The sequence below is a fragment of the Perca fluviatilis genome, chromosome 9 (genome assembly GCF_010015445.1).
Source record: "Perca fluviatilis chromosome 9, GENO_Pfluv_1.0, whole genome shotgun sequence".
In the NCBI taxonomy this organism is placed as follows: domain Eukaryota; kingdom Metazoa; phylum Chordata; class Actinopteri; order Perciformes; family Percidae; genus Perca; species Perca fluviatilis.
This window is the reverse complement of record NC_053120.1, coordinates 21,800,362-21,818,260: the sequence shown is the minus strand read 5'-3', so window position 1 is coordinate 21,818,260 and position 17,899 is coordinate 21,800,362. Positions and strand designations below refer to the sequence as shown.

The window sequence follows — 17,899 nt, the reverse complement described above, 5'->3', positions numbered from 1 at the left end:
GACTGGAGCGTTCACTCATAGAACTGCTGCTGCTTTCAGATGCATTTAAATAAGCAGTGTTGGTCCCTTGATGTGTGTCAGTCTGTCAGAGTCTTTGGTTCCGGCCGGCTGATTGCGAAAGGGTGAGGGGTTGGAGAGACTTTCCCCTCCATCAGCAGATGGTCCCTTTGGCTTCCATTTTGCAGTTTACTCCCAGAATGAAGTGCGTGTGAGCCTGGTCCAGAGCTGTGGTTCCAGGGGCAGACAGGGAGACGGGTTCGGTCCTTACCGGCCTGGTCTGTGGAGTAAGTGGAGGTTGGATTCCATCTGCGAGCAGTCAATAATTTTGTCTGTTGAACATCTGTACATTGCCCCTGGCAGTGTTTTTGCATTGAAATTTGTATTTCGCACAAAATAGTTAAGCTTAAGTGGAGGCAGTTGCAATAAATGCTTTTTCCACACTATTATGTGCTAAGATACCCTTAGTTTATGTGAAAAAGATACTGTTTTGACAACACCTGTCAGCTTTAGCAAAATGCTCATAAGATGGCTGACATGAAATGAAAGTCCCTTTACAGAGGAAGCTCCTGTAAAATGATGTTCCCTGCAGTTTCTCTCCACACAAATACGGTAGTATACCTCTTGAGGTTCCTTCCTAACAAGTTCCAGCCAAAGCCTTATATTTGGAGTGTAGAATGCTATTTATAGACACGTATACCAAAATGGAGGCATTTTTACTTGGGTTTTATTTGTTTAGTTTTCTTTGTCCTGGACGCTGATCAGGTTACAGTGGTGTGTGTGTGTGTGTGTGTGTGTGTGTGTGTGTGTGTGTGTGTGTGTGTGTGTGTGTGTGTGTGTGTGTGTGTGTGTGTGTGTGTGTGTGTGTGTGTGTGTGTGTGTGTGTGTGTGTGTGTGTGTGTGTGTGTGTGTGTGTGTGTGTGTGTGTGTGCTATAGGGGAGGTCTTATGGCCTGGTTCACAACATTTTGAGGAGATGAGATCATCGTTTATGGTGCTGGACTGGCTGTGTGCTGTGTTGCTGGCAAATTAAATGGCCCCAACCTGAAACCATGTAGGAAAGCTGCTTTCCTACTTTTTGTTCACTGTGCCATTTCTTTTATACAGCCCCGAAATATCGTAAAGATGCTGGCAAAAGAACAGCTCGCCAGCTCTGAAGAAGTATGTCACTTGTGAACTGGTCCAACTGGTTTGTCCTGTTGTTACGTGGTTCTTTTCGTGTCCCTTTTTTCTTTTGCCAGGCTTTGAAGACTATTTACTCTAAATGTCAACAGGGCCCTCCTTTGTTGCAGATAATTGGCTGACACATTTCAGGCAATATATTGAAGTTACAGTATGTGTTAATTATAAGGAAGTATACATGTTTCTTGTCCCAGTGTATTTATCAGGACACTGTTAACAGAGACACATATTTTCATGATATGTAGGTAAAAAATATTTTTGGAAAATAATATACCACATGGGGCTCAATCCATGGTCTTAAAAATAAACTCTGCAGTTGCCTAAGTTATGAGGCACTTAATGGGGTTACAGGCCTGAAAAGGTGAAGCAATGCAACTTTAGTACTGCAGCATTTTGAATAAAATGATTTCATCATCAGAAAGTAGCATATTACCATTCAAATAGTAAAAGCTTGACTCAAACTTTCAAGGTCCAAAGAAAAAAAAAAAATCTTGATCAGACGTCTTCTGACAACACCTGGGTTTCTTGCTCATACATTAACATCTCTCTTTTAACATCAACTCTTTTGATGTAATGTATGATGAAGATCAGCCTTTTTTTCAAAACCAAAAAAAATCTTCTTAAAACAGAATTAGTGAGGAGAAAATCATCTCCACATCAGCTATATAACCTTTAACTGAAGTCTAACCTCCTACTTGTTACAGATTCCTCTAAGTCCCCAGCCTCCTCCATGCAATCTTGTCTCACAACTTCAGACAGGAAGTTCCTATCATCCGGAACCCTTTTTAACAGGAAGCAGCTACGACATGGGAAGTAACGGCGGTAGTTGCTTTTAGCTTAGGGCCTTGAGGGGTGTGGCTATACCAAAGTATTGTATTGTTGTTCAGGAAGTGCAGAGGAGTAGTTGGCCATTCTGTCTGCTTAACCATTTCTCTCTTAGTTATGGGTTGCACCCCTTTATTCCTCAGCTATATTTGGTCAGGCTGGGTGGCATTGTGTATGAGTCTGGGAAAAGCTGGCATTACTGACTGTGTCATGCACACGTGTCATTCATTTCTAGCACACACACACACACACACACACACACACACACACACACACACACACACACACACACACACAGAGTACACATACACACAGAGTATACAAGGGCATTACTGTAATCATACCATTCAGACTCATATTGAAGAGTAGAATAGCTGTTCCTTAAAGGCAAATACAGCTTACATGTAGCAGCATGCTGCAGGCCACTTCAAGCTCTATTCATGGTACTCTGACCACACCACAAGCTAAGGTTTGATGTGGTACCCATCTAGACATGGGTGGAGCTGCTTGAAATTTGGTAAAACACCAGACCACAAGAGGAGCAAAACTTGTGTTCGGAAACTTGTTCTATCTATTTCAACCTCTTACCTCTTGACATCTTCGTTACTTGACCCTGTGTTATGAATGCCTACAGGGGGTTGACCAAATAATTTAGACTAATGAAACTGGATTTAAATGTTGTTTTTGTCTGAGGAAAAATGCTCTCATCCCAGACTAACATGAATGAACAATGGTGAGATCACGAGAATCCCTTTTAAAGATGCCAACTGCTACCTAACATAACAGGCAAAATAATTATGTTTGTCATTTGGTTTGCCCTTAGAATTCTATGTGACCGAGTCGCAGAGTAACATAGAGTACAATAATGGGGCTTATTGTACTGTAACAGTGCAATACAAATATGGGCCAACAAGTAACAGAATTGGGTAAATAGTATGGGATACAGAAAACAAGAGGTTAAGGTTCTCCTTTGGTTGAAAATGCTTAATTATGGGTAAAAGTTTAATGCTGCAGAGAAGTTATAATTTGACGGAGTATATTAGTTTATAGTTGCATAGGTCATGTTGACATCGCATATTGCAGCTTTATGTTCAATAGTCGAGTCATTTATCAGTTGTGACACCAAGCATGATGTATACTCTTGATGTTGAAATGACTTTGTGGTCTGTGATGTTCACACTAAATATGCCTTTAAATATGAGGATTGCTGAAATTCTTGCACTAGGTTAATACATAAAGTATGCTGTATTCGCCATTGGCTCCATATGGATTTTGATATGTACTGAGCAGAATGACTCCCTCATAACTTTCTGTGTTTGTTCTGTTTGCGTCGACTGTTCTTCTTTGTTTAGACTTAAAATCCCCCTTTTAGTCCCTAAAATATAAACATTTATGGTTAAAATAAAGCTGAAATTTAGGCACAGAGGATTTTTCTCTTTGGAGATTTGTCTCATGTTTAGTGATAGACCGATTTTATCGGCCGGCCGATATTTGCGTTTTTACGTGTATCGGCATCAGCCAATACGCAGCTGCTGCGTTCGCCGATATTTTTTCCCCGGCATTATTTACAGACAGGCGTTCACAGGCAGCTCTGTGTTGCTGGGGACGCTGAAGTTCACGTGCAGACCATGCACTGCCCCTCCACCACTAGCACCATGGCAGTCTTAAATTACAAATCAAGCACTTTATTTCAGTGGCTGCTTTTCATGTTTATTTTTTTTTTATTATTTAAATGTGTTGACAAAGGACATTTTGTGATGACCTGATTATATCTGTCTTATAATATGTCAGCAAGCAATGCATCATCAAGGCTGTGTTGTAGATGTTGATGAAAGCCTTTTACCCTTGCACAGTTAACCATACACAGTGCACCCATACATATGATGCACATTGCATACATAATTTGGGTGATATGAATGTAAGATGATTGCAGAAGTGACACTGATCTGTGTTTTTGTTTATTATTTTTAAAGAAATGGCAGAGCAGATTCAGAAAACAAATCCAGTGTGGCAGGGTTTACATTTTTATAGTGTAAATTGAGGGAGCAAAAGCAGTATCGGCTCCAAATATTGGCTCAAGAAAATCGGCGGCCCGTATCGGTCATCGGCTAAGGCTGATGAAAAAAACAAACGGTATCTGCACTAAAAAATCCATATCGGTCGATCCCTGCTCATGTTGCTTGCTTAATATACTTCAGAGTTAGTCCTTCTCCATCAGGCATTTATATTATTCTGTTGATCCCAGTTATGCAAAGCATAGCTTTTATCTTAAAGTTATGGCATGAAAGTGCCTGATCTGTTTTCCAACCTTTGCTAATATTAACAATCATCTATTGCTGTACAATCAACCAACCACTGAAGCTGTTAGGTTTTTTTGTCTCCCAAACACCACTACCACCACTTTATTTCCACTATGCTGGCAACAACACTATATTGTTTTCCACTATAGTTGATTTACTGCTGTGTAGCTATCATGTGATAACTTGTCATCTGATATTTTTTATACAAGCTTTATGGTGTCAGAATTCTTGTCTTTGTCATCGTTTAGTGTTTAGTGTCTTCTATATCTAAATCTGTAATTCATTTAGGGCTGCAGCTAAAAATAGTCCAAGTACTGTTCCATAACACAAACATGTTAAATGCAAATGATGTATAACAGAGAAAAGCATTATTAAATCTAAGCACCAGCCCCTCTAAGGGCTATTGACGCCATTATTGTATGTCAAAGTACAAATTCTTTGTTGAGAATTCAGTTGAGTTAAGCTCGAGGGCATTTAAGTGTAGTTAGTTGGTGGGATATAGTGGCGGCTTCAAGCAAGGTCAAGATAGAGGAGGAACTGTGTAGAGACGTTGCATTCAATCACTGCCAACATCATGTGATTTTACCAAAGCATTTTTCACATTCAGGACAACAACAAAGTGATTATTTTGTCACTAAGTACCATTGGTGTTTTATCTCAGTATTGCAGGTATAAGTAACTATATAGTTCATTACCTTGCTGCTTGTGTCTCTGGCTTAACCTGTAATTGAAGAATATATAAACTTGAGTTGGGCTTAAAGAACATGATTGATATAGCTGTGGGTCTAAAGTGTCTGAGGCTAAATGAGTGAGTGAGGGAGCATGTCCACCTAGAGGAATGATGAATGTTTGCATGAGCGCCTGCCGTTGCCCTCTGTGAATGTGGGAGCTCTCTTTGTGACGGTTGGACTATTTAGACTCCCTTTGTGAGTGTATCCAAGCTGTAGTGAGGTGTCAGTGTCAGGGCCTTGGCAGCGCCCGTGGAAACGTTAAACTGAAGCTCTTTCGAGCAGCTAAACTTTAAAGGATGCAGCAGTGCCTCAGTGTCATAGCAATAATGTCTAGTACCCAAGCGCCAGCTGTAGGTTTTTACTGATTACAGAAACGTTTTGTAGGCATATTAAAATGATGTAAAAAAAACAAAAACAATGCTCAAACCTTTAATACTCTCAGATCGACATAGAAAAGACTTATAAGAGTGACTACAAACGGCTACATCAGATTGTTTTCTTACACAGATTTCTTTGTTTGCAAGTTTATAAAAAATAATTTTTGCCCCACTTGCTTGTTGAGACAAACAACTCAAAACTGCACAGTTTTAGAGACACTACCCTAGTTTGGTTTGTGTGTTTGTCTGTGTGTGTCTGATAAATCAGGATGTGAGACTTCATTTGGATAGGTCTGGCTCTGGTAAAGTGGAAACATACAAAAGAGTGGGCTGCCAGTGAAACCGACTCACCACAGAGAAGAATCAGTAAAGACAGCATTGTATGAAATGATCACTGGATATGTATACCCAAAATATGTACACACTGCAGATTGCTGAGCCCTTCTGCTTTCTGTCTCTCTCTCTCTCTCTCTTTATACTTTTCACTCTCCCTTTCCTCTTTTTTTTTCTTCCACTAGCTCCTTGAGAGCAACCCCTATTACGTAAGAATGCAAATTAGACCTTTTCATGGACACGTTTTGGAAAGCCGTCAGTCCGCTTCCCCATACCTGCAAGCCTTCCAGCCAATCACATCAGCGACTCACGGGCAAGTTCGAATTCGAATGATGCTGTGACATGTTTTTCATTCCCTCCATGGTGCAGCAGCCTGGGCTTTGCAGATATTTCAGGGATTTGTGCTCTTGGCTGCAAGGTTTGTGGAGTGGGAGTACTGGGAGTAGATGAGTACTGTGGACAGTGGGCAGCATTGAGCAGTGAGACACTCTGGAGTATCAGTGCCAAAACACACTTACTGACCCTCAACCCTGGAACAGAAGTGATGGCATTGTACTTTGTAAAAACAGGCAACACCTGAATAAATAATTTTACAAATTATTTTTTTTGGCATCAGAACACAACCACAAATGCATAAAGACAAAAAGAAAGCGAGAGTGTGGGTGGGTGAGCCCAGTGAGTGGGTGGATAGGAGTCTTGTCTGAGCAAGTCCAGGTTAAACTGAAGATTAATAATTCTGGTCACGGACAAGAGACAACTCTTTCAACATCCATGAACAAGCAACAACTATTGCCTCATACTTCCCTCAGGTTTTTAAAACTAATTCAAATTCACGTTTTAGTGCACTGAGAAAAATGAAAGTTGGTGCAAAATTATACTTGTGTAAAAGGGTAGGAAAAGTGTTAGAAAAGAGCTAATGCAAAACTTGCAGGTCTGCTTAAGCAGCAGAAATGAAATAGGTCATCCTAAGAAATCTCAACGTGTTTGTGTGTCTGTGTGAGTGTCCAATCAGCCTCAACACCACTGTATCAAATTCACCCTGCAACTGCTTTGGAAGAAACAATGTGGCTCCTATTTAACATGCAATGAGTTAACTTCCCCTGCGGTGGCCTTTTTGTTTTGTGTGTGTGTGTGTGTGTGTGTGTGTGTGTGTGTGTGTGTGTGTGTGTGTGTGTGTGTGTGTGTGTGTGTGTGTGTGTGTGTGTGTGTTGTGTGTGTGTGTGTGTGTGTGTGTGTGTGTGTGTGTAACCATGTGAGCATGTGCATCATGAAGAGAAAAGAGTACTTTTAGCTTTACCGTATCAATGCAGTTAACGGGGCCCCTCAGTGAGGCCTGGTAGCTAGGCTCTGTGTACCCCCGGCTGGCTTAGCATTAGTTTGAAGCCTGGAGAGAAACTTTGGTCCTCTCTGTTTCTGTCACTGACACCGCTACTAACGGCTGTCCCAACCTCATTTATCATCACTGACCCATGCTCTCTCTCTTTTACACACACACACACACACACACACACACACACACACACACACACACACACACACACACACACACACACACAGTTCCACCCCCTTCTCTCATCTCAGCTGCTGTTTAAAAACAAGATTTAACCCCTTGACTCTATCTAGTTTCTTTGTCATGGTGATTTGTTATAGTTGTTGTTGGTGACTTCAGTGAAAGTGCTGATAAGCCTCTCTCCACAACGCGTACCTCCTATGGCACCATTTAGATTTTTCATTTTTGTAAAAAAAATAGGCTAACGATTGTGTCATAACCACGCGACTTACTGTCTCATAGTAGAGGAATTACCGTATAGTACAGGAGAAGTTTCGACTTACATTAGCTGTTTAAGTTTAATTACTAATGTTAACTAGCATTTTAGTTAGCAATAATTAGCCTTTGCCTATGTTATCTCCTTACATATACCTACGCTCTCCGTCTCTGCAAGATTGGGAATGACTGAGATTTCTCTTGGCAAGGCTACCAGAAGACTTACAGCTTTCAGACAGGTTGCTCATGTCACATCTACGTCTTCAAGCTCAGTTGGAGGCTGCTCAGTAACACTCAGCTATCACCGGAAAAGTGCTTCTAATACGGGATCTATTGGTCCATTTATTTTACTGTCTACGGTTGATACATGTGCTAGTGCTGCTTGTGTTGCACCCAATAGCACCTCCACATAAGGTTCAAAACTCAACAGAGGTCACAGTTTAGTTTCAAAACATCAACAATGTGCAGGAAGAGATTGTAAAATTTTCGGGCGGACTACTGGGTGCTACTACAAAAAAATTGGCCAGTGTGTTTTTAACAGTCAAGACTTAAAATCTTAAAATCAAGCCTAACATGGTCTCCAAGACACAATTCTCTGGTCCAAAATTGCATGCTGCCATCCTGTCTCCCTCTGCGTTGAAATGTTGTTGTCTCTCAGATAATAAACCAGTTATGTCTTCGGCTCATTTGATGAAAAGACAAAGACAAAGAAGAAACACAACCACAGGGATGTTGCATTAATCTTCAGAAGTTGTTGGCCGATTTGGTAATGCACTGCATGCTTTTGACTTCATACCCTGAAACTTACCCTGTATTTTTGTCTCTGTTGTCCTGTTGTCTCTGCCAGGCCTTTGGAAACGCCAAAACCGCCCACAACAACAACTCCAGCCGCTTTGGTAAATTCATTCAGGTGAATTACCTGGAGAGTGGAGTGGTCAGAGGGTGAGTAGTTAAGTGTGTGTGTGTGTGCGTGTGCATGTGCACGTGTGCGTGTGCGTGTGTGCGTGCATGTTCTGCAACCAACCACTCTCAAAAAGGCCTCCCACAAAGCCACGCTGCCTTAATCTGCAGTGCAACACCATACAGGGACATGAAAACGATTGTTTCTGTGTTCTGTATCCTCTTCCTGTAGCTCATCTACGGGGTCTTCCACCTCTCCATAGCCTTTTATCTTCCTCTTTGCTCTTTTTATGGCTGGTCATGTGAATCCCCCTCTGTGCATTGTGTGTGTAGACTGAAACTTTCAACCACCAACATGTTCTTCCTTTTTCTCAGCACTCAGTCTCTGGTTAGGAGCTGTATCAAAGTCTGGTCAGCTATCACTCACTTCCTCATTTCCTCATTAGGAGAGGGGAACAGCTGCTCAATACAGTGTCTTAAAAAGACAACATGTTATGCTATGCTTGTGAAAGAGTCAAAATCTGAAGGGCTGCAGAGAATATTTGGTACATCACTCAGACTAAGGGCTGACATGATTAGATTTCTAACACTGGTGTGTATGCAAATGTTTCGTACTAGAAATAGAATTTTATTTGAACTGTGTAAATGCCTGTGGTGACAGCTGCTCAGCTCCATATTAAGTGGGCATCCCCGACCTGATAATCCCCTTATGGCACCAGGTCTCATCATGCTTTATTGAATTGTTTACCCTGAGAAGGGTCTATAATCCAATCAGTAGAGTTGATTTTAGCTGGCTGATGCTTTTCTTTGCTACAAAGTGAACCCACTTAGACAAGGATATGCTGAAAACTACGAATATAGTCAACCTAAAACACCTTCCAGAGTTTACCATCACTGTACATGCTGGTGTAGCCTTATGCTTCACATCAGTAAAGTATTGGACTCAGAGGACCATCACAGCTCTGCTTTGCAATCCTAACAAAGGCTGCCTGTCTATCTCTCCATCTCCAGTGGCAGCCATTCAGACAGTCAATAGAGGAGATTAACAAAGGGAAGGCTGCTGTTCTGCCCTGCTCTGCTTTCTGAGCAGACTGACTAACTGACAGACAGGATGGTTTTGTGCGCTCTCTCTCCCTCTCTCTCTCTCTCTCTCTCGCTTTCTCTCTCTCTGTGGGTTTCTGTCCAGCTAATCCTTCCTCTGACAGAGAGCATAACAGTGAAAATAAACACACTGTAGCAGAGGTGTAAAAAGGAGGTGGTGTGTCAGTGAAAGATGTCAGAGCATGAACATGTACTGTATGTATGTTTTTGTATGTATATGTGTTGTGAAACTTACTCTTACTCTTCGGTATATGCAGACTGATACTGAATACTGTATAGCCAGTATGTCTGTCGGCTGCACTGTACTTTGCTGCAAAGAGGCTTCTGTCAACATTCCTGCACACATGTAGTCAGGGACGGACTGGGACCAAAAATCGGCCCTGGCATTTTGGCCCAGACTGGCCCACCACATAAAATCACAAATACCACCCGTCCTTGCGCTCCCCTGAATATGTATACCAACTCCTACTCCTTAAAACTACCAACGCCGTGTAATGAGTAAGCAAGAAACAGTGAGAGTTGACGCATTAAATATTTCAAAAAAGTGCCATTTATTAATACAATAAAACGGTATACTCCTCATTAGTGTTGGGCAAGTTACTTCCAAAATGTAATACATTATTGATTACTAGTTACTGTCATTTGAGAGTAATTAGTTACATTACAATATTACTGTCTCTGAATTGTAATGCTTTACACTACTTTTGCGTTACTTTTGAGTTACTTTCACCAAAATAAAAGCGGAAGTATGTCTTTGCAGGTTGCTTGTGAATTTCACCACGGGATCAACAAAGTCTCATCTTTATCCACTATATACATCATAATTTATTCATATTATTTTGAATTATTAATCTGAATCTGCAAAGTAACTAAAGCTGTAAAATAAATAGTTAAGTAAATCGTACAATAGCCTACTTGACTCTGAATTGTGGTGGAGTAGAAGTAGCCTAATAAGTAGGAGAAAATGAAAATACTCAATTAAAAGCACCTTACAATTGAATCAACGTAGCCTACGGTATAGTTACTTTCCACCGCTGATAACATTTAATGATATTACGTGTAGCAAGACTAAACATCAATTCCTGACATGTCAGTTGCTCGGTCACATTGCTGTCGTCACTGACAGGACATAGATGTTGTCAGTTACCGTCTGGTTCTGGCTCTGACCACGTGAACAGTGATGGGACAGCTCGCTTCAACGCAGCGTAAAAAAACTCCTGAAAATAATGTCCATGTCGCAAATGTATCAGTCTCTGCAGTCATTTCAACCACCGAAATGTTTCGCGGTGTTGGTGAATTCTTAAAAATAAAACTCCACTAAATGTCGGGTTAAAATGCATTGCAACTTGTGTTACTGAGATTGTAACTGGTATAATATCACCGACATTTTATTAGTATTGCGTTATATTACTGCGTTACAGCAAAAGGGAACACATTACATACTGTAATTGCGTTACTTTTGCAACATGTTACTCCCATCACTGGTTGTAGTGTTATCATCAGCAGTTTGTCCACCACTTGTTTTTGGCTCAGTTTTATCAAGGGACAAAGTGTTTTAAGGGGAGTTCTGCTTACCGCAGGTTCTACCCTCACTCACTCATCTCTGTCCCTCTCCTCCTGAGTCTCCTCCTCACTGTGCATGCCACTGCCACCAACACAGACACCACCACCACTATCATCAGCCACAGGAGCTGATGAAGGTCCTGCTACTGCCAAAAACATGTCTGTCAATTTGACACATTTGGCAGCGTCTGACTGAAGGACCCGTTTCTTTTTCTCACGCAGCTTCTCTGCACCTCCTTTGCATTTCTTCTCCATGATCTCTATCGCTATTGTAGCCTGGCAGATGCACACTGAAACTGCATGCAGGCAGAAATCCCAAAGAGGGTGCTGTTTAAAGATATGATTGGGCCAGTCCAGTGTCAATTAAGAAAACAACCAATGGGCCGCTGAGCTACGTGTTTCACGGGCCGACTGTCAGAAAAAAAAAATCCCTAGCCTATGTGATATTTTTGACTAAAGTGTTTTGGGCCAGCCCAGCGTCAATTGAAAAAACAGTGATCCGCCGATCTAGGCCTACCACTTTTATGGGCCGGTTCATGGGCCGGACAAAAACAATAAATTAAAAAAGTGTCACTGGTCGGCCCAAAAAGCACGTCTGCCCACCGGGAAAGTGCCCATTATGCCATATGACCAGTCCGTCCTTGCATGTAGTGTTCTCCATTAGATCAGCTCATATGAACAGACATGAGCTCATTCTAACTTTTAGGAAGCTATCACATTTACATATATATATATATATATATATATATATATATATATATATATATATATATACTGGACACACTTACCACAAGTTCAGATGCCTAGTTTGGGGGACTTCTGCTTAGGTTTTTCAAGAAGCAGCATCAAACAGTAAAATCTTACATGGCCTGAATTTCTGTATGTATGAATTCATAGATGTTTCAAAAGCCTTTGTCACTGTTGATGTGACGCCTAGAACTGGTTCAAGGGGTATTTATCAGACAGACAGACTGTGTGTCACGGTAGGGACAGCCTAATGTGAATTACTGTCAGTTACTCAGTGTGCGGCGCATATTTATACATATACATCTAAAACTTGCGTGGTAAAAATGTACCCACTGTAAATTAGTCAGATAGTATTTGCGGGTGTGACTGTGATCATGACACCTACAACAAATCACACCCCAGCATTTGCTATATCTATAAAAGTACATTGCAGTACTGTAGTGCATACTATTCTTAGAAATATACAACTCAAACTAGTGGATCTATGTAGTAGATGTATGTACTTGGTCTCCGTTAATGAGTCTGTAGTTGTGGCTGCAGTTTTAGCAGATTGACACAACTATGTTTCTCACAGAACAGCTCTATTCTTAGCTCAGTGTTATTTTTGCCTGGACATAGAAAAAAACAACCCTTACTTATAAAATTTGATTTAGACAACTTTATGGCCTTGGCCTGGTGGAGTGGGTAAATACCACTGCTTTTAGTGCATATTTCATGACTGCAGTGGTCTGAAAGCATACCTCTACCCCCGCAGTAGCCTTCCAGTCTCCTCTTTCAATCTATAGTATACAAAATAAAATAAAAATAAAAAAGAAGCTGTCTGTCTGTCTGTCGTCATGTGTGTGTTGCTATGTGATGTGCTACAATACATCTGATCGTATCTGAAGGCTTTGTTCACTCTTTGAATGTTCTGACCATCTGTCCTTCCCCTTCTGCTCCTCCCCTCATTTTTTATTGCCAGCCCACTTTCACATATGACCTGAAAACACACACACACACACACACACACACACACACACATGGACAGAGCTCACTGACCTTTAGTGTTAAATTATTCATCTTCTTTGTCTTTCTTCTTACCCCTTTTTCTTGTCCTCTTCCACTCCCCCCTCCCTCTCCTCTCTGTCTTACAGGGCTGTGGTAGAGAAGTATCTCCTGGAGAAGTCTCGTCTGGTTTCCAGAGAGAAGAACGAGAGGTGAGGAGGGACAGGGTCTTAACCCTAAACCCCCACTGACCCTCATGGGGTCCTCTGTACAAACATGGGAAGCCTCTGATGGTTGGATATGAAGTTCAGCTTCAGTCTTTTGGTCTTTACACATACACTTACACATATATGTACTCACATATGCAGACACTCTAGAGTCTATATTGAGTTATTAGCCACCTAAATGCTTTATTATGAACACATTAATACTAGCATTAGCTGTGTGTCCATAGTGAATTGAATAACGTTACCCACTGATATCAAAGTGGACAGTGTGGACACTTAGTAGGACTTTGTGACCTTCGGTTTGTGTCAGTTGAGAATGAACTGTTGCTGTACAAACAGAGATACAAGCATAAGGAAAAAAAATCACTTTCCTGTCCTCCCTCACCATGTCATCGCTCACTCTTCCTTCAAGTCATGCAAGCCTTTGTTACTCACTGTGACATTCACTACCGACTAGACCATGGGTCTGTTGCGACTTGTGTGACTAATAGCCAAATAAATATTTGGGCTTTTCTCATAAGTTAGAAATGTGGGGGAGTGAGCAAATCCTCCACTGTCATTTCATTTGCAGTGATATATATTACTGATGAATGAGTCAAACAAAGAGACATATTTTTATTACCCTCAGTTTAAACTGTTACATTAATGAAGCCAATAAAAACCTGACTTTAATGTTTCCATATTGACTGTAGACACAGCAAAGCTATAGCCACGAGCAGCTCAGCTGAAGCAGTTGAGGCCTTGTATATAAACACACACTGTAGCTGTTGTAATTGGGAAGAGTGTTACACATTCACGTTTCCTGTCCAGATTTTCCCAGCTAGTTTTGGAAAATGTAAGTCACCTATTGACAAGCCCACCTCATAACCTTCAGGCTGCTAACCGCCTGGACATTGTACTGTTAATCACCTAGCCTACAGTTGCTGTCTACAGTGCATCTTGCCTATCTAGTCAGGGAGTGACTCCACCGTATGATGTAATTATTTCTTCGAGATACGTGTGGAAACTCATTACTCCTGTGTGCTTTTACAACAAAGCTTTGTCGACTATCTACCTACCTGCCCACTGATAGCATGAGTGGAAAACTGATATCATTGAGCTCCAGACATGGTCTTTTTTTTCTGTTAGCTTTTTACAATGTGTTGACTCTTGGTTTATCACCAGAACTTTATCACCCCCTTTTTTGTGCCTGTAAACATCAAGCTCATATCCACTGATAACTGCTCACCACATAATAAAACAAACATATGATGGCTGCATCTAAAAATAATTGCATCCTTTTTGACTATCAGTTTAAAGATAATTTTCTTGCAGTAATAACTTGGTGTGAGTACAGTTTGTGTGTAGTACAGACTTCAAGAATGATGTGTGTTGTTTCTCAAGGAACTACCACGTGTTTTACTACCTGTTGTTGGGAGCTTCAGAGGAGGAAAGGAAGGAGTTCAAGCTGCTGCCGCCTGAAGACTACTTTTACCTCAAGCAGGTACAGTACTGCTCCCCTTTCCCCATCACATCCAGCAGTTTGTCTATCCAATTGATATAAATGGCAAACATATTGATTTGTCACTTCTTTCACTGCCATTCTACTCTTTTCAGTCTACTCAACCCCAGTGAATAACCCTCCAATTGTGTTAATGAACTATAACCCGTAGGGCTGGGCAACATATCGAAGTTATATCGATATCGCGATATGAGACTTGATAACGTCTTAGATTTTGGATATTGTAATGTGGTTTTTACAGGCTGCATTATGGTAAAATTATGTAATTTTCTGAACTTACCAGACTGTTCTAGCTGTTATATTATTTACCTTTACCCACTAAGTCATTAAAGTGCCCATATTATGAAAAAAACACTTTTTCTGGGATTTGGGGTGTTCTTTTGTGTCTCTGGTGCTTCCACACACATACAAACTTTGAAAAAAATCCATCCATGCTGTTTTGAGAGAGATACGGTTTCTGAATGTGTCCTGCCTTCAGTCTCCTAGTGAGCTGTTCAAAATCGGCTCAGACTGTGACGTCACAGTCCAAAATGAGCTGGCTAACCACAACCGTTAACCATTAGCATGCTAACGCTAATGCTAACGCTAGCATGCTACGTCGTTCTCAATAGCAAAGCACTGCTACAACACACACAAGTTCACCATAATCTACAAAAGAACTACTTACATGTGCGCCCTCATTTAGAAGTCTCCCAGCTAATCCTGCCTTGTAACTGACCAAAGTTGTAGAAACAGGCTCTCTTTTACTGTCTCTAGAGTTAGCTAGCTGACATGCTCTACATCTGAACTACTGAGCATGTGCGAGTGCAATCAAAGATAGTACAGAAGAAGAAGATGAAAAGAGGTCTCACTCTGTAGCTAAAACAGAAACCAGGTGAAAAGAGGATCTGCAGCAGTGAGAGAGAGCTGTGCAGTACAACAAAAATATGGTGTTTTTTGAAAATTAAACCATGTAAACCTATTCTGGTACAACCTTAAAATACAGCTATGAACCTGAAAATGAGCATAATAGGGGCGCTTTAAGTAATTTCTGGTGATTATTTATCAAAAATCTCATTGTATGAATGACATTTTGTCAAAGCACCAATAGTCAACCCTACAATATCGTCGCAATATCGACATCGAGGTATTTTGTCAAGAATATCGTGATATTTGATTTTCTCTATATCGCCCAGCCCTAACCCGTTGTTGTGTGGGATTTGACATTTAAGATAACACTGTAATTCACTGTGAGTGGACCCTGTATTAATGAATGACTGTCAAGCTTTAAGCCGCTCTAAACACTCCCAGCTCACTTCGCACATGTGCACTGCATGTTAATGACGCAGTCTTTGTTCTCTTGCTCCTTTTCATTGACCTCTTTGTTTCACCTTTTTGTTTGTACATTTTGTGTTTTTGCTTTCTTCTTCTCATCTGTATACACCCCTACTAACTGTATGTCTTTTCTCTGTAGCAAAACTTTAAAATAGAAGATGAAGAAGACCTGCGTCATGATTTTGAAAGGCTGCAGCAGGCAATGGAGATGGTTGGCTTCCTTCCCGCCACCAAGAAGCAGTAAGTGAATCATGAATATATCAACATGTTTGATATATTGAGTGTAATGCAGGAAAGAAACATAATGTTCTTCCAGACATTTGAAGGGATACTGTTGAAAATCCATCCTGAAGCATTTTTCCACTCAGTCCTGGAAACAGAGATTATTTTGGTCTGAGCATTGAGTCACATTACCAAAAATATACATTACAGCAAAGAGACTGTTTAGAGCACCAACAGCACAACAATAGCTGCATCTAATTAGCTAATGTAGCAGTTTATTAGAAACAGTGTGTAGCCCAATACAGTATTTCTATGTGTAACATTGTTCCTGCATTTGTCATACATCTGCATTGTCACTCTTGCTTCCAGCTTACACAATTTGTGTGCCTGTGTTGCAGGATCTTTTCTGTGCTTTCGGCCATCTTGTATCTGGGAAACGTGACCTACATGAGGAAGTCGACCGGCAGAGACGAGGGGTTGGACGTCGGACCACCAGAGGTCCTGGCTACACTCTCTGACCTGCTGAAGGTAACGTGTTTGTTTCTGTGCGACTCCATACTTCACTGTGTCTGGCGAGTTGTCTGTGACTGTCAGCAGCATGAACCTGTGTGGATTTCCCTCTCAGGTTAAAGAGGAGCTGCTGGTTGAGGCGCTGACAAAGAGGAAAACGGTGACCGTCAACGACAAGCTGATCCTCCCTTACAGCCACTCTGAGGTAGGCACCACCCACAAAGACATCTCTGCAACCTGTCATTACTACAATAGTGTCCAACTGCACACTAATTGGTGGCCTTGTGTGTCTGCTTCTTCCTTATGCCTTTCTGCTTCTTTATTGATACCACACCTACAGTAGATCTCTTCTTCCTGTCAGCGTATAATGTTCAACTTCTCATGTTCTCCTTTTCTCTGTTTGGCCTCTGTCAGACTTTTGTTGTAATGTAGTATGATTCCAAAGCACACTATGAAACAACACTTTTGCTTCTGTTCTGTTAAGCTTATTGAAGTTTGCCTCACAATATGGTTCATCCCCTCTTGCTCTCATCAGGCTATCACAGCCAGAGACTCCATGGCCAAATCTCTGTACAGCGCCTTGTTTGACTGGATCGTCCTGCGCATCAATCACGCACTGCTTAACAAGAAAGATATGGAGGAATCTGTTCCAGTAAGACACAAACACACACACACACACTCACAGATAGTGAAAATTAGAGTTTTCCTCTGCTGACATACCTGAAGGAACTTCATTTTGATGACAACACTGACGGAAAAACACTCTACATCATTAAATGCTATAAATATTATTATTTTTGAGATGACTGTTGGTATGCATTCCCCTTCCTGCTCCTCACTAGTGTTTGGTTCGTCCTATTTTCCAGTGTTTGTCCATCGGTGTCCTGGACATTTTTGGCTTTGAGGACTTTGAGACCAACAGCTTTGAGCAGTTCTGCATCAACTATGCAAATGAGCAGCTGCAGTATTATTTCAACCATCACATCTTCAATCTGGAGCAGGTGAGTGGTCTCGTTTTTGTTATGCCTCCCTCCAAATCTTTTTACGTGACGCACCAAACAACGTACCATCAGCTCAGATTTGCTCCCCTGTGATTCAAACTTAGGACTCTCTTCTTCTGCTCTGTGTTTATAATAATGACTACTTAAAAGGTGACTCATCTAAACATTTGCTCTCTGAAGGGAGAAAAAGTTACATGCCGTTCACGCTAGTTTATCTTATCCTTCAGAACCCGTTGACAACAGGAATACAAAGTTAAATTTGTTGTTAAAATATTTAGTTATTTAGTCAAACTTGGGAAAACAGTAACTGCTGCATATTT

General features: G+C 41.1%; 1 protein-coding gene across 7 annotated transcripts in view; it reads left to right on the top strand.

Annotated features, from left to right (window-relative positions):
- LOC120565346 (unconventional myosin-IXb) overlaps positions 1-17,899 on the top strand; it is a 63,875-nt gene that overhangs the window by 25,829 nt on the left and 20,147 nt on the right. For all 7 annotated transcript variants that reach the window (XR_005640225.1, XM_039811055.1, XM_039811054.1 and 4 more), the window contains exons 5-12: positions 8,357-8,451; positions 12,954-13,016; positions 14,415-14,514; positions 15,986-16,086; positions 16,467-16,596; positions 16,694-16,783; positions 17,114-17,230; positions 17,445-17,579. Coding sequence is in view for 6 of the 7 variants with exons in the window: in XM_039811055.1 (XP_039666989.1) it covers positions 8,357-8,451; positions 12,954-13,016; positions 14,415-14,514; positions 15,986-16,086; positions 16,467-16,596; positions 16,694-16,783; positions 17,114-17,230; positions 17,445-17,579 (831 nt within the window). In the remaining variant the exon portion in view is untranslated. The remainder of the gene's footprint in view (positions 1-8,356; positions 8,452-12,953; positions 13,017-14,414; positions 14,515-15,985; positions 16,087-16,466; positions 16,597-16,693; positions 16,784-17,113; positions 17,231-17,444; positions 17,580-17,899) is intronic.